This window comes from Petaurus breviceps, unplaced genomic scaffold (genome assembly GCF_028583685.1).
Source record: "Petaurus breviceps papuanus isolate PSGF00001 unplaced genomic scaffold, PetGlider_PUasm1.0 182, whole genome shotgun sequence".
Classification (NCBI taxonomy): Eukaryota; Metazoa; Chordata; class Mammalia; order Diprotodontia; family Petauridae; genus Petaurus; species Petaurus breviceps.
Genome location: NW_027185786.1, coordinates 1,052,525 through 1,066,640, shown reverse-complemented (window position 1 = coordinate 1,066,640; position 14,116 = coordinate 1,052,525). Strand labels below are relative to the sequence as shown.

Sequence of the window (14,116 nt, the reverse complement as noted above, 5' to 3'; positions counted from 1 at the left end):
TCAGAGGTTTGTTGTAAGTAGCAAATGGGATGTGGTTGGGAGTCAGACAATGTGTGTGCTCATCTCTTCTCCCTAGTCCCTCGTATGGGTTATGAGCTTAGCAAGTCATTTCATTTCCTTGGGCTTAATCTTCCTCATATGTAAAAGAAGGTGAATAACACCTACCTGACTGAAAGGCACAGTGGGAAAATCCCTAGTGGGTTCAAACTCATCTCTACCTATGTAACCATGCCTCTGAAAGCCTCACTGCCCTTGTCTGTAAAATGGTCCGATTTGATGACCATTAAGGACCCTCCTTGGTCTAAATCTGTGCTCCTACCCAAGGCACTCTGGGAACTTTAAAAGCAAGTATTTAGAGACATTTATTCATATTATTGAGCTCTCCAGATTATTAAGAAAACCAACCAGTAATGTTTGTCAAATGACTTTAAAAATTATAAAATGAGGTTTCATTTTCATTATTGTTACTTGGGGGGCATGTGTGTGTATGTGTAAGGGAAAGAGGGAGAGAGGAGAAGAGAGAGACAGAGAGGAGAGGGAGGAGGAGGAAGAGGAGGAGAAGGAGAAGGAGAAGGAGAAGGAGAAGAGTGAGACAGAGAAAAATCCAGATCTGGACAAAACAATGAGTTTTGTGTAGTCGGTCTTGTGGTGCTCTCCTCCCTGGGGGGGAGGGGGGGACAGAAGCTCACCTGCTCGCCTTTGGTGTGGCTGGGAGATGGGTAAGCCTCCGTGTAGTGCTGCCTCTCAAAGGGACAGTCCAGCGACTCCAGGTGATGCTGGCTGAATGTATCGGTCCTCAGGTGCTTCCTCGGACCACTCCCACTGCTCTGAGAGTCAATGCTCAGTCGGCAACTGTCCTGGTCACCTGGGAACCCAGAATGGAGGACGGCCTCAGAAAAGGCCCTGGTCACCCCACAGCCACCCCTACCCCAAGGGTCTCTTTAACAGGAGGGGGCTCCCAGTGACTCTCCCTAAAGTGTGACACCTACTGACCTTGGCCTGCCTTGATGCCCTTAGAACATCGGACTCATTGGGTCTGAAAGAGCACCCTTAGGAGATGCTTGGCATAAAGTCTAAGAAGCAGAGCACAGCACCGGCGCATTAAAGATGCCCCAGGAACCAGTTCTGTCCCTAACGCTGTGTGATCTTGGAGAAGTGATTTCCCCTCTCTTGGCCTCAGTCTCTGTTCAGCGATCATTAGGTGACTACAAAGAGTCCGGTCAGCTAGGACCTTTTAGGAAGCCCCGAATCCCATTCCAGGGAAGGTGTTCTTCCAGGATCTCCCAGAGAACAGGCCTGTTCTGATCTGTCAAAAACTTGGGGGCCTCTGGGGACTGTGTCTGCCCTCTCTACACACAGATGGAAGGGATCTGCTCCTTTCTTCTGAGGGCTGGACAGACTGGGTAAGGGTCATCAGGTTAGCCATTGTGGTCTTTAAGAGCCCGGGAGGGAAGAGTGGGCTCCACTCTCCCAACGGAAGACTGGCCAGCTGCCCTTCAGCATCCCCCAGGTCATCCACTCCCCAATTCCTCCCCTACTCACTGTCATCCATTTTCCTCTTGCTGTCATTTGCAGGCTGAGCAATCCCCAAAAGCCCATTGATGGAGTAGGTTGAACCTAGTGAATCTGACTGTGGAGACTCTGGGGGTGTCACAGCGGAGCTGGGGACTGGAGGGGAAACAAGACAGGAGAAGGGGCGGGCGTGAGGGCAATTCTCCAGTCCGCTAGGCTGGGGAAAGCAAGACCCTCAGCCTTGAAGAATAAAGGGCTAGAAGGAGGCAGTGCAATGGCATAATCAACAGAGAACCAGCCTCTGACTTAGGAGGACCTGGGTTCAGGTCCCCACATAGGGCTGTGGGACCCTGGGCAAGTCATTTAATGTTAGTGCTTCCAGGCAACTCTTGATACCATAAATGTCAGAGCAGGTGGCAGTCTGCATTTCTAGAAGGTGTTTCCTTACCTCGCTGAGTTACTAAATCCAGTACAATGATGGTCCATGTTCCCCCCACCCCACTATCTGCATAAAAAATGAAGACTTCTCTCAGCTCTCAGCCCTGCCCACTCTGAAATGTAAAAATCAAGACACCTGCTTTTATCACAGTTCTGACATTCACTCACCATGTGATCTTATTCAAGTCACTTCCCTCCCTGATCCTCTGTTTCCTCAATAGTAAAAAGGCAAGGTGGGGGGAAGGAGTATGGACTGAATGAGCTATGAGGTTTTCTGAAAGCTCTAAAAATGTCTGTGATTTTCAGCTTGTCTTCTTTCTGTTCACTCTTCAGAATCCAGCAGGGCTGGTGACATCTCACGCCTATTATGTGAATATATCAGGTGTGGTCAAATGTGCATACATGTGTACGTGTGAATGCATGCATATGTGAGGGTATGGAAACATAAGAGAGTACATACATGTAAGAGATTGTATAAGTAAGAGGCAGGGAACATGGAGTATGGAGTAGCCTGCTAGGTGTAGAGTCAGGAAATCTGGATTCTAATGCTACCTCAAACACATACTAGCTGTATGACCCTGGGCAAGTCATTTAAACACTGAGTCACAGCTTCCCCATCTATAAAATGGGGGTAAGAGCCCTTGCAAGACCTACCTAGAAGAGCTGCGAGGAAAGATTACTAGGAAAACCTGAAATCACAAAGTCAATGTTGAGTTATAACACTGATTATTGATGACGTCTGTGGGACTGGAGTTGGGGCTACTGGTACTTACTCAGGGTGTGTCCTGGACTCAGAGATTTGGAAGCTACACAGCTGTCCATGGGGAGGTTGAATGGCTGCTGCACTTTGGTCCGAATAATTCTATTGGGAAGAGAAATAGGAGGATGTTGGGGACACTGGGGAGTCTGAAGCTGCCACAGCGCCAGCTTTCAGGTGAAGCAATTTATAAATGGGGCTCTTAGGAGACCAGAGTGGTTTCATGGGGGAGTGAGCTCTTTCTGCAGCCCGGAGATGGAGTGCTCTACGTTCCCAGAACTCTAAGGGGCAGCACCATCTTGGGAGGACCCTGGTTCAAATAGAGTTCTGCCTTGGAACAGCCACTTAACTTTTCTCTGCCTCTATTTCCTCGTCTGTAAATTGAGAGGGTTGAAATCTATGATCTTCTAGTCCTAAATCTATGGACCTCTGTGTCTTGGAAGTCAGCCACATCAGAAAACAGAGGCAAGTAGAAGGGGACCTGCCTGCTAGATCTAGCCAAGCGGGGAGCTGGCTAGGGTGGCAGTTCCTATGGGTCACCTAGCTAAAGTCCAGTTGCTTAGTCAGCTGCTTCAAGGGACTACCTGTATAAAAAGTCTTTACTGGGAAACTAGGTAGTACAATGGATAGAGCACAGGGGATGAGACCAAGAAAACCTGAGTTCACATCTGACCTCAGACACTTTCTAGCTTTGTGACTCTGGGCAAATTACTTTTAAAAAAAAAAATCTCTCTTTGCCTCAGTTTCCTCATCTGTAAAATGGGAATAATAATAGCACCTACCTCACAGGGTTCAGACAATAATTGTAAAATGACTAGCACAGAATAAATATAAATATAAAGTTAAAAATAAATATAAATGTAAGCAATTACTATTATTATTGAGAAAACTGGCATACACTTTGTAAAAAAAGGAGATTGAAGCTAGGTTCCCTCTGAGAAGAGAGGGGCAACCTCTGCCCAGGAGACCCAAAAAAATCAAAGCATAAGGGAGACAAAGGGAAGAGGAGCTGCCCTTAATTCAAATCCTTTTAACAAACATTTATTGAGTTGCTTGCCTTGTGTTAGGCAGTAGGGATCCAAGTCAAAAATTAAAATCTCCCTATCCTCAAGTTTGTATTCTCCTGGGGAGAAGCAATATGTCCACTGATTAGTTTATATAAGAGTATGCAAAGTAATTGAAGGAAACAGAGGGAATGATCACAAATGGATGGTTTAAGAAAGGCCTGGTAGGGCAGTGGCACCTGAACTGAGCTCTGAAGCAAGCTAGGGATTGTATGAGCTGGTGGGGAAGGAGAAGAGCTTCATTTTCATCTCAGCCATTCATGCAGCCCCTGCACAGGCCATAGAACAATGGACTTTTCTCTCTACACCTGACGTCTACCCTTTGGGTCACCCAGCCCACTTCCCCAGTTCCTAAAGGGACCAGGGCCACTTCAGGAGCCCAAAACCCTATTCTAGTCTGAGTATATGGAACTGATGTTCTGGGGCCACCATCCAATCCCTGCCCTAAATCCTCCCTTCCCTCAGTCAGAACTGATTTGTCAGGGGCTCTGCTGGCCTTTTCTGTGCTTTTCTCCTTCCTACCTGTTGATTGAGCTGACGCTGGGGACAGTGTCATTGTCACAGACCCCTTCAGCCAGGAGCCTGTCCCGAATCTCCCAGGCAAACATGGTTGGATTCTGCCGCTTGTAATCCCCAATCTTCTCCACCACCTTAGGGGTGGCCACCTTTGGCTTCGAGCCCCCAATCACTCCAGGCCGGATGCTCCCAGTCTCATAGTACCTGCTCCAATAGAGAACGCCAGAGAATTACCCAGTAAGCAAGTGAGGACAAGGAGAATGGAGAGCAGGGGAGTGGGGTGCCAGAATTCAGGTCTTCCTGGCTTTAGTTTGTCCTATTAAGGGTTCTTGGGGAAGGAAATGTGGGCTGATGAAGTGGGTCTCCAAGGGGATGGTTTTTGGAAAGCTTCAAAGGCAGAGGACAGTTTAGCAGAATGAGTACTTGGCCTGGTGTTAGAAGAGCTGATTTCCAATTATGTCTCTAGTACTTCCTACCTGTGCAACATTGGGAAAGCCACCTTACCTCTCTAAGGTCTCTTCTGTCTTTAAATCCCATGAGGATCTCTACCTCTTACCCTCAACCCCAAGATAGGATACCCATCCTTTAACAGAGTCCTAAACCTGGAATTATAATGGACCTCAAAGACCATTGAGTCCAACCCCACCAACTTACAGATGAGGCCCAGAGAGGTTATTTGTCCAAGGTATCAAGTGTCAAAGACGGGTTTAAAACCAAGACTCCTGACTACAGTAGGGTCCCACTTTACTTTCCCTCTTTACTTCTTCAGTTGTCCTACCCTGTATCTCCACTAGAGGCCACTCTTTTAAGGGCACCTCCCTGGGCTGGAGGTTGGACCAACTTTCACTTATTTATCTGGGAGACTTTGAGCAAGTTACCTAACCTCTCTTGCCACCAGTTTCCTTATCCGTGTGAGGGGCTCAGACTAGTTGACCTTTACAATCCCGTCTGGCCCTAAATCTTATGACCCAAAACTTCTAACTTTCCTTCTACCCTAAGATCCTAGGCTTCTTATAGTGCAGACTATAGGCAGAAAAGGGTGGCTACAGGGAACATGATTTCCTATTCAATCAGCTTGGCTTGGGTTGAGTAATTCGTCACATTTTCCTCTCTGGCTCTCCCCATTTTCACCCGCCCAGGCAGCCCAGCTCCCTCTGTGACCTGAGGCTTGGCTCTCTCTGTCCTCTGTTGCTGCTTAACCCTTACTTTCTTCCCTTAGTTCAAGGCTGGGCTTGTTCTCTTCTTCTCTAGGTCCCTGGACAAGCAAGGTCCTGTTTCCAGACCCATTCATTGGTTAAGATGAAAACTATTGAGCCCCCCCCCCCGGAGATATTCCTAAAGAAATCTCCTGAATCATCCTCTTTTCTTTTCTCTTTCTAGCACCTTTATCAAGTGTTTCCAAGTGGAGTTCATTACCCATGGGCAACATCACCACCACCACCAACAGCCAACATCTATATATTACTTTAATGCTTGCAAAGAAGCAGATGTAACTATATGTAATACACACATACACACATGTGTATACATACACATATGAGTTTGTGTGTGCATATACATTTACAGATACGTACATATATGTACATGTGTGTGTATAAAATTTGATCCTCAAGCCAATCCTGTCAGATAGGTGCAATTATTATACTCTTTTTACAAATGAGGAAACTAAGGCTCAGGGACATTGAATGACATACCCAAGGTCATGTGGCTAATATCTAAGGTGAGACTGAACTTAAATGTTGCTGACTCTTAAGTCCAGCATTTTTGTCTTTTTATCCTCAGTGTCTTTTATGTCTGAGCATAGTGTGTAGCTCGGTGTGATAGATAGTCTAGTTCCAAAGACCTAGGTTCCAATACAGCCTCAGATACTTCATAGTGGACCTAAGATAAATCATTTGATCTCTCTGACTCTCAGTCTCCTCAGCTGTAAAATGGGGATGATAACTCCTACCTAAGGAGACCATTGTGAGGACCAAGTGAGATAATGCAGACAAAGGGCTTTGTAAATATTAGAATAAATGTCAGCTACTAGCTTGGCTTTTATTAGTAAATTATTTATTATTCATGAATAATAAATTGTTAAAATAATTATTAGTATTATAATGACCCTGGATTCCTCAGTAAACTGGCCTCCAGGCCTCCACGTAGTGCTCCCTGATTTATCATCAGGACTGACTTTGCCTCCTCACCTTTTCTGCTCTCAGAGCCTCTAATAGCTCTGCCCTGACTCTGAGCTCCCATCCTTAGCTATGCCTCATATCTTAAGGATTCACATCCTTCATCTGGCCTCTCTCTATCTCTCTTCAACAATGTTAGAACAGAACAATAGCGCATACAGCGGGAAACCGCTATGCCATCCCTCAGTCCCACTTGGGACGAGGAGACCCTCAAATCTGAAGGAGAGTATGGGGGCTACAGGGGGGAATCATTATTATGGGTCTCGGAACTCTCAAATACAAGAGCTGCTGAAGATGGTATTCTGGATTAGAAGTGGGTTGTGTTAGTCACTCAAGGGTGCTTCTCTCCCCAGGGTCCATTTGGGTCATGTGCTCAGCCCTTACTCTGCATCAGGTCCTGTGCCAAGTGAGGGAGATATACAGAAAGGAAAAAGCAATTCCTGCCCTCAAGGAGTTCCCATTCTAACAAGAGACACAACATACAAACAACTATGTACACTATGATAGATACAGTGTAAATGGGAGATAAGCTCAGAGGGATAATGGAGGGATCTGGAAAAGACCTAGTGGAGGGGTAGAGAGGGTAAGAGGAGAAATCCAGGGGCAGCTAGGTGGCACAGTGAATAGAGCTCCAGCCCTGGAGTCAGGAGGACCTGAGTTCAAATCTAGCCTCAGACACTTAACACTAGCCATGTGACCTTGAGCAAGTCACTTAACCCCAATTGCCCTGCCTTCCCCCCTATAAAAAAAAAAAAGAGGAGGAATCCAGGAAAGGCTTTCTGCAAAAGATGGGGTTTGAGCTAAATAACCAAGAACCCCAGGGAAACCGGGAAACAAAGGAGAGGAAGGAAAGTATTCTGCACATGGGAAATAGCCAGAGCAAAGGATTAGGGTAGGGAAATGGAATATTGTGTTCCAGAAATAGCAAGAAAGCCAGGATCATTGGAGGAAAACCCCGGGGAAGGAGAATATTGGAGAGCAGGGTAGTGGCAAGTATTAAGCAGGAGAGATGAATTTCGTGCTTACCTGCCCAGTATCTTGCTGACACAGCCATGGCTGACCCGGAGCTGGCGGGAAATGTCGCAGGGTCTCACACCCTGATGGGCCAGGTCCACAATGCGCTGGCGTACCACCTCAGGGAGAGGCCGGCCGTTCACAAAGGCTCCACCCAGCTGGTTCAGCCCCCCATGGCCTAAAGAAAGAACGTCCCCCCATCCCAAAGAGGGTGGGCATGGGGGGAGGAGGAGCAAGTAAGAGAAGTGAATTAAAAATAGCTTGCCCCGCCCCGCCCCAAGCTTGTCCATTTGTATCTTGGCACATACCAACCATGTATGGCAGATGTCTACCTCTGGTTTTTCTGCAAACCACAATGGGCCCAGAACCCTCATCTCTTTAATCCCATCATGAAACAGACTATCAGAGAGAGGTTTGTTGGCCACAGGGGAGGAGGCTGAGGCTGGGGACTCTTGGGAAGGGAATGAGAAGAGAAGCTTGGAGCAAGGGAAGATTCAGGGGCAAATCAAAAGGCCCTGAAGGGTCAAGGACACGACTCTGACCTCAGAAACACCTCGGTCCCAGAGGAATGATGGAAAATCAAAAGACCTAAATCCTGCCTTTGTCATAGTCTGTGCGACCTCAGGAAAATCACTTAACCTCCCTGGGCCTTAGTTTCACCATCTGAAAAATGAAGGGGTGGGACAAGATGCCTCTGGGGTCCCTTCCAACGCTGAATCTATGATCCTATTCCTTGATCCTTCCGTTGTCCTCTAAGACAGAGAAAAGGAAAGTCCCTGCTTTTTCTTTCTCTTCTTTTTTGCTCCTAAGGAGGCAGACAGAAAGAACAGTCTTGGAAACCAATCAGGGACATGAGTCTAAACTCAGCTTCTGCGACTCACTCAATGTACAAGCTTAAGTAAATCACTTCCCTCTCCAAGCTTCAGTTTCCCCAAATGTAAAATGCCAGGATTGGGCTAGGATTCAGGTGTTCTTTACCTTTTTAAGGCCCCTTTGGACTTCTTGGTAGTGTGGTGAAACCTAGGGACATTTTTGCAGAATAATGTCTTTAAAGGTATAAAATACAAAGGATGACAAAGGAAACTACATTGAAATAGAGTTGTGAAAATTAGTTTTAAACCAAGTTTAAAACCAAGACCCCAGGTTAAGAATTCCTGGCAAATAATCCCTGAGGTCCCTTCCACTTGTGATAGTCTGGGATTCTGAATCCTTGAGTCTGCCAAAGCTATTTCATCAAATTTGACAGTTTTTTCTTCTTCTCTTCCCTGATCCAAAAAGTCCAATAAGACCTAGCTCACCATTGGACGGCCAGGCCATCCAGTCCCCAAGGACAACTGGACCTGATACTTATATTTTACAGAGAAACAACTAGGGTGCCCACAAGTCCACCCACATGCTGTACCCCCAAACCTATCCTCATTTTTCCCCTTCACAGAAGCAATGGAGATATTTTGGGGTGGGAGGGGGAGAAGTGGGACAAGATCTTTCTCAGATCCCATCATGACCTGGATGCTAAATGCCTTTCTTGCCTCTCCCTGCTGCACCTATGTCAAACACCCATCTATCTCCCCTCGCACCCTGAAAGATGAAGACAGTGGAGCCAAGATGTTGTTGCCTCTGATCTGGCACGCATTAAGGAACTCTTCGCCTCCCTCAGCACCCTGCTTTCCAGAAACACTAAGCTTTGCCTTTCCCTAAACTCTCCAGGGGCCCATTCTCAGTCCTCTTCCCCTCCTCCTCTCCCTCTCAATACCTGCACCCCTCTAGGTAAACAGGCAGCCCTCCTCCCCCAGCCTCTTGGGGAGCTGATTATTCATTGTCTCCCCATCTCCATCCTCTGCCCCTTTAACCTTGTTCTGCAGACAATGATGAGCTCAGGAGGGATTTGGGTAGTTGGGACTTTGGGGGAAGGGGGATGGAGGAGTGAGACAGGCAGGGGAAAGGGCATTTAGCTATCCTAGGGATCAGCATTTCTAGAAACTTAATAGAAAGAGCACTGGGCTAGGAAATGGGAGATTTTCCTGCTAGTCCTGGCTCTGCCATTAACAGCCCAAGAGGCTTTACCAAATCATTTCATCTCTTTCTGCTTCAGTGTCCTCATCTGTTGAATGATGGCAATGGGGTGGAAGGTCAGCTGTCATGGTCTCTTTAACATCAATAGCCTCCTGTGTTACAATATTGTGTTGTCAGGGAACACCATGATCGTTGAAGAATCAGAAACTCTGATGACCCCATGAGCAATGAAAGACACATAGAAAGTGAGAACAGGATGCACCATATTACTGACCACGCCCTATGGTAGTAGTATAGAAGAGGCACCATGGGATGGTGGAAAGAGAAGCAATTCCAGTGTCCAAGGACCCTAGTTCGAATCTCTGTCACTCACTGACTGGATAACTTGGGCAAATCTCTGGATATTAACTTTCTCATTTCTAAAATTAGAGGAATTGGTCTAAATGGCCTCTAACATCTCCTCCGACTCTAGATTTCTGATCATAATCTATCATCAGGGTTGATGGAAAAAGGAGGTGGGCTGGTCATGCAGCAACAGTGATAGATAACATTCAAAGAGCCTATGTTATAGGAGCTGACATGTTGAATGACACAGCCAGAAGTCAAGAAAAGATTTTGACAATGTTGAGTGCAAGATAAGAAGATAGAATTTAATAGGAATAAGTGTAAAGTGTCTTACTTGGGTTAAAAAATCAACTTCACCACAACAGGATAGAGGAGGTAGAGTTAGACAACGTCCCACCTAGAAAATATCTGGGGGTTCTGGTGAAATGCCAGGTTTAATACAAGTGAACTGTGTGATATTGAAACTCAAGAAAATGAATACAGTATTTTTTTTATTTTTGGAAAGCAATTGGGGTTAAGTGATTTGCCCAATGTCACACAGCTAGTTTTTGTGTTGTGTCTGAGGCCAGATTTGAACTCAGGACCTCCTGACTCTAGGGCTGGTGCTCTATTCACTGTGCCACCTAGCCACCCTCAAATGAATACAATCTTAGGGTGCATAAAAGTGTCATGATCTCTGAAACAAGGGAGTAACAGTCCTGAAGGAGGAGGAGGAAGAGAAAGAGGAGGAAGAGAAAGAAGGAGGAGGAGGAAGAGAAGAAGAAGAAGAAGAAGAAGAAGAAGAAGAAGAAGAAGAAGAAGAAGAAGAAGAAGAAGAAGATCCATTATGTTTGATGGAAACTACATGAATAATTTATACAAAGACATGGGCAAGATTACATGGAATAAGGAGGTATGGAAGGGTCACACGCACTGGTTGAAGAATATCACTGAGATCATGGATATATCCAAGGTCTAAGTAATAAAATCTAAATCACATCTCATTCCACTTCTGTGTCTTAGTTTACCAACAGGGGAAGGGTATGTGTGTGAATGAATCCTGCCATCCCTTGGAACATCTATAGAAAGTGTCTTGAAGAGACAAGAGAGAGAGAGCCATGGCACTATGTCTTTGATTTTTATGGTTGTATGAGAATCAAGTCTAGTTCCTAACTGGGCAAACTGGAATATTGTTCTGGGGCATGTGGCCCACTTTTCTAGAACTCTCAGAAGTCTAACAATGGTCTAACAACTATGCCAACCATGCCATGAGTCTAACAACTCCATTGACAAAGTGTTACTAAGGTTTACGGAGCTGAGGCCTGGGAATGACAAGGTGGAACCTCAAAATCAGACCACATCCTGAGTACTGCATTCAGTTCTGGGCATCATATTTTAAGAAAGGCATTGGTACATGGAACAGTGGCCCATGATGGAAAGGGCTTTGAGTCTATTTCATATGAAGACCAGTTGAAGGAACCAGGCAGATTTAGCCTACAAAAGAAAAAATTTGGGGGAGGGGGAGGGAGAATGGTGGATGATAGTCTTATTTAAGGGGTTATCATATGGAAAAATAACTGGATTTATTCTGTTTGGCCCCAGAGGTCGTGTGTGGGTACATTGCAAAAAGACTGATTTAGACCTGATATCAAACAAAACTTCCTAACAATCTGAGCTGTTTGGAATGAGCTGCCTTGGGAGTAGGGCAGGTTCCCCTTATTGGAAGTCATTAACAAAGAAACTGGGTGACCGCTTACTGGATAAGCTGGAATGGGAATTCTCTTTCAGGTACAAGTGGGTCTAAATTAGAATTCAAAGGTTCTCAAACCTATTTGGCCTATTGCCCCCTTTTCAAAAAAAAATTACTCAGCACTCCCCTGGGGTTAGGCTAGGTTAACCCTTAATTTTATTCAATTGCACCCAAGGCTACTACTACCCCCACCCCGGGTCATTCCAGCACCCCTAAGTGGGTGGTATCACCCATTTTGGGAACCTATGAGCTGTTTGGGTCCCTTTAAACTCAAAAATTCTGTAATTCTGTGAAAATCATGACCAAGGGCAAGACAGCAGGAATTCAATTTGAAACATTGTGATCCAATAACTTTCCTTGATGGGAATGGAAAGAAATTGAGGGAGAAGATGGGGGAAGAGAGGAAGCGAGTGTGTGTGTGTGTGTGTGTGTGTGTGTGTGTGTGTGTGTGTGTGTGTGTGCAGATTCTTAAATCTAGATTTTTAAACTACTTAAATCCTATTTAGAGCAGTGGGTGGGGAGCCAGACATCCAGTGCTCATTCTCACCCACTGACTGCAACAGTCAATTTCCCATGAAAAAAAAAAAAAAAGAAGAGGCCTCTGTGACGGGGGCAGGGGGGGGGGGGGGGGGGGGGGGGGGGGGGGGAGACATCCCTGTCTAAATATGGAAAGCAAGGCATCCTGCCATCTTCTGGTAGAGCCAGCAGTTTGAACCCAGTGGCCATCTCTGCCAACGTGGTTTAGGGGAAAGAACACAAGGCTAGAAAGTCAAGGCTCTAGTACAGGAGTGGGGAACCTACAGTCTTAAGGTCGCTTGTGGCCCTCTAGGTCCTTAAGTTCATCCCTTTGACTAAATCCAAGGGTTACACTTGAGGACCTAGAGGGCCACATGTGGCCTTGAGGGTACAGGTTCCCCACCCCTGTATCTAATCCCTTCCCTGCCCTTTGCAAATCACTGAGCCTGGGTATCTTCCTCTATAAAATGAGAATTTCAACCCTATCTACTTTACAAGACTGTTCTAAGATATAGTAGAACTTGTGATCACAGAATTACAGAATCTCTGAGTCACAGAAGTTCTCAGAGGTCATTCAGTACCTGACCAACATAATGAATGTGAACATATTTCTAAAAAACTAATTTAGGCAATGTGAAAACAGATAATATCAATAAAGTTTTATTTTAAAGAATCAAATGAAAGGGATAGCGAATATTACCTTAGAATCATAGCAGCGGTAACACAGCATGCCAGACAGCTTGCCTCGAAACCAGAAAGACCCTGGTTCAAATCCAGCATTTTCCACATATTGGCTATTTGACCCCAGGCAAGTCACCTAACTTTTTGGTACTCTAGGAAGTACTCTAAGACTTCGAATTTCAGAGAAGGTAAGATCTACTTTGGTAGAAAGGAAACCCCTCATCTGGGAGATGATAATACAAATGAAATCACATGTCCAGACCCCTTCCCGATAAGTGGTACAGTGGATAGAATGATGAACCTAAACTCAGGAAGACCTGAGTTCAAATCTAATCTTAGATACTTATTAATTGTGCAATGCTGAGCAAGTCACTTAACCTCTTTCTTTCCTTAGTTTTCTTATCTGTAAAAAGGAGATAATAATGGAGCCCACCTACCAAGGTTATTGTGAGGATAGAAATGACATAAAGATTAAACATGCTTCTTCCCACCTACCCCCTATTTGAGGGTCAAAGATCTAGAGCTAGAAGAGATCTGAGAGACTCCGTGGTATAACCCCATTATTTTACAGATGAGAAAGTTGAGTCTCAAAGGAGGCTAAGTGATGGCGAAGGTCACAGAGATGTAAGATTTGAACTCAGGTCTTCTGATTCCAGGTTCTCTTCAGCACTCTCTCCACTGTGCCACACTGCCTACTGTCTTCCGCCTTTCAGTGATTTGCCCAAAAACTTTTTTTTGGGGGGGGGGAGCTGGGCTCACAGCCAGTAAAGAGAAAAGTGCCTTCAGATGCCTGCCCCAAGGCAGCAGGTGAAAAATGTAAAGAAAGGGTATTGGCCTAGAAGACCCCCAAGATCCCTTCCAACTGTAGTCCTATGATCCTATGAACCGGGGATAACTTTAAGTGCCCTGGTCTTGATTCCTTGGGAGCCAAGGAATCGGCTTCTGCCCCCACTGAGCACAAGGGGGCGCTGAGCGGCCACTCGAGAAAACCACTGCTAAGACTCAGCCAAGCTGCTACATTGTCAGAGTTTCCTTGTAGCCAAATCATAACCATCGCTAACATTCACGTGGGGCTTGGTGGTTACAAAGTACTCGAAGTATATTTTTTCACTGAAGAAATTGTTCAAGGTCACAGCGCTACTAAGTAGCAAAATTAGAACTTGAACTCAGGTCCTTTGACTTCAAGACCAAAGCTCTTCCCAACCACAGTGCAACCACGTGACCTCTCTGGTGCCTCCTATAGCTGAATCCGGGGTTGATAATAGCATAGATGCGTGTTTATAAAGAAATGCATATATGTATATGTATAGAGAAATGTATATATGTATATGTATGTGTATAGACAAGTGCATAT

The 14,116-nt window shown here is 45.6% G+C and overlaps 1 protein-coding gene across 1 annotated transcript in view; it reads right to left on the bottom strand.

Moving 5' to 3' along the window:
• The window catches only part of PAX8 (paired box 8), a 92,867-nt gene that overhangs the window by 28,336 nt on the left and 50,415 nt on the right, over positions 1 to 14,116 (bottom strand). The window contains exons 3-7 of the mRNA XM_069087532.1: positions 7,491 to 7,656; positions 4,294 to 4,491; positions 2,724 to 2,812; positions 1,543 to 1,668; positions 690 to 865 (exon numbers count right to left, since the gene is read on the bottom strand). Coding sequence (XP_068943633.1) covers positions 690 to 865; positions 1,543 to 1,668; positions 2,724 to 2,812; positions 4,294 to 4,491; positions 7,491 to 7,656 — 755 coding nt within the window. The remainder of the gene's footprint in view (positions 1 to 689; positions 866 to 1,542; positions 1,669 to 2,723; positions 2,813 to 4,293; positions 4,492 to 7,490; positions 7,657 to 14,116) is intronic.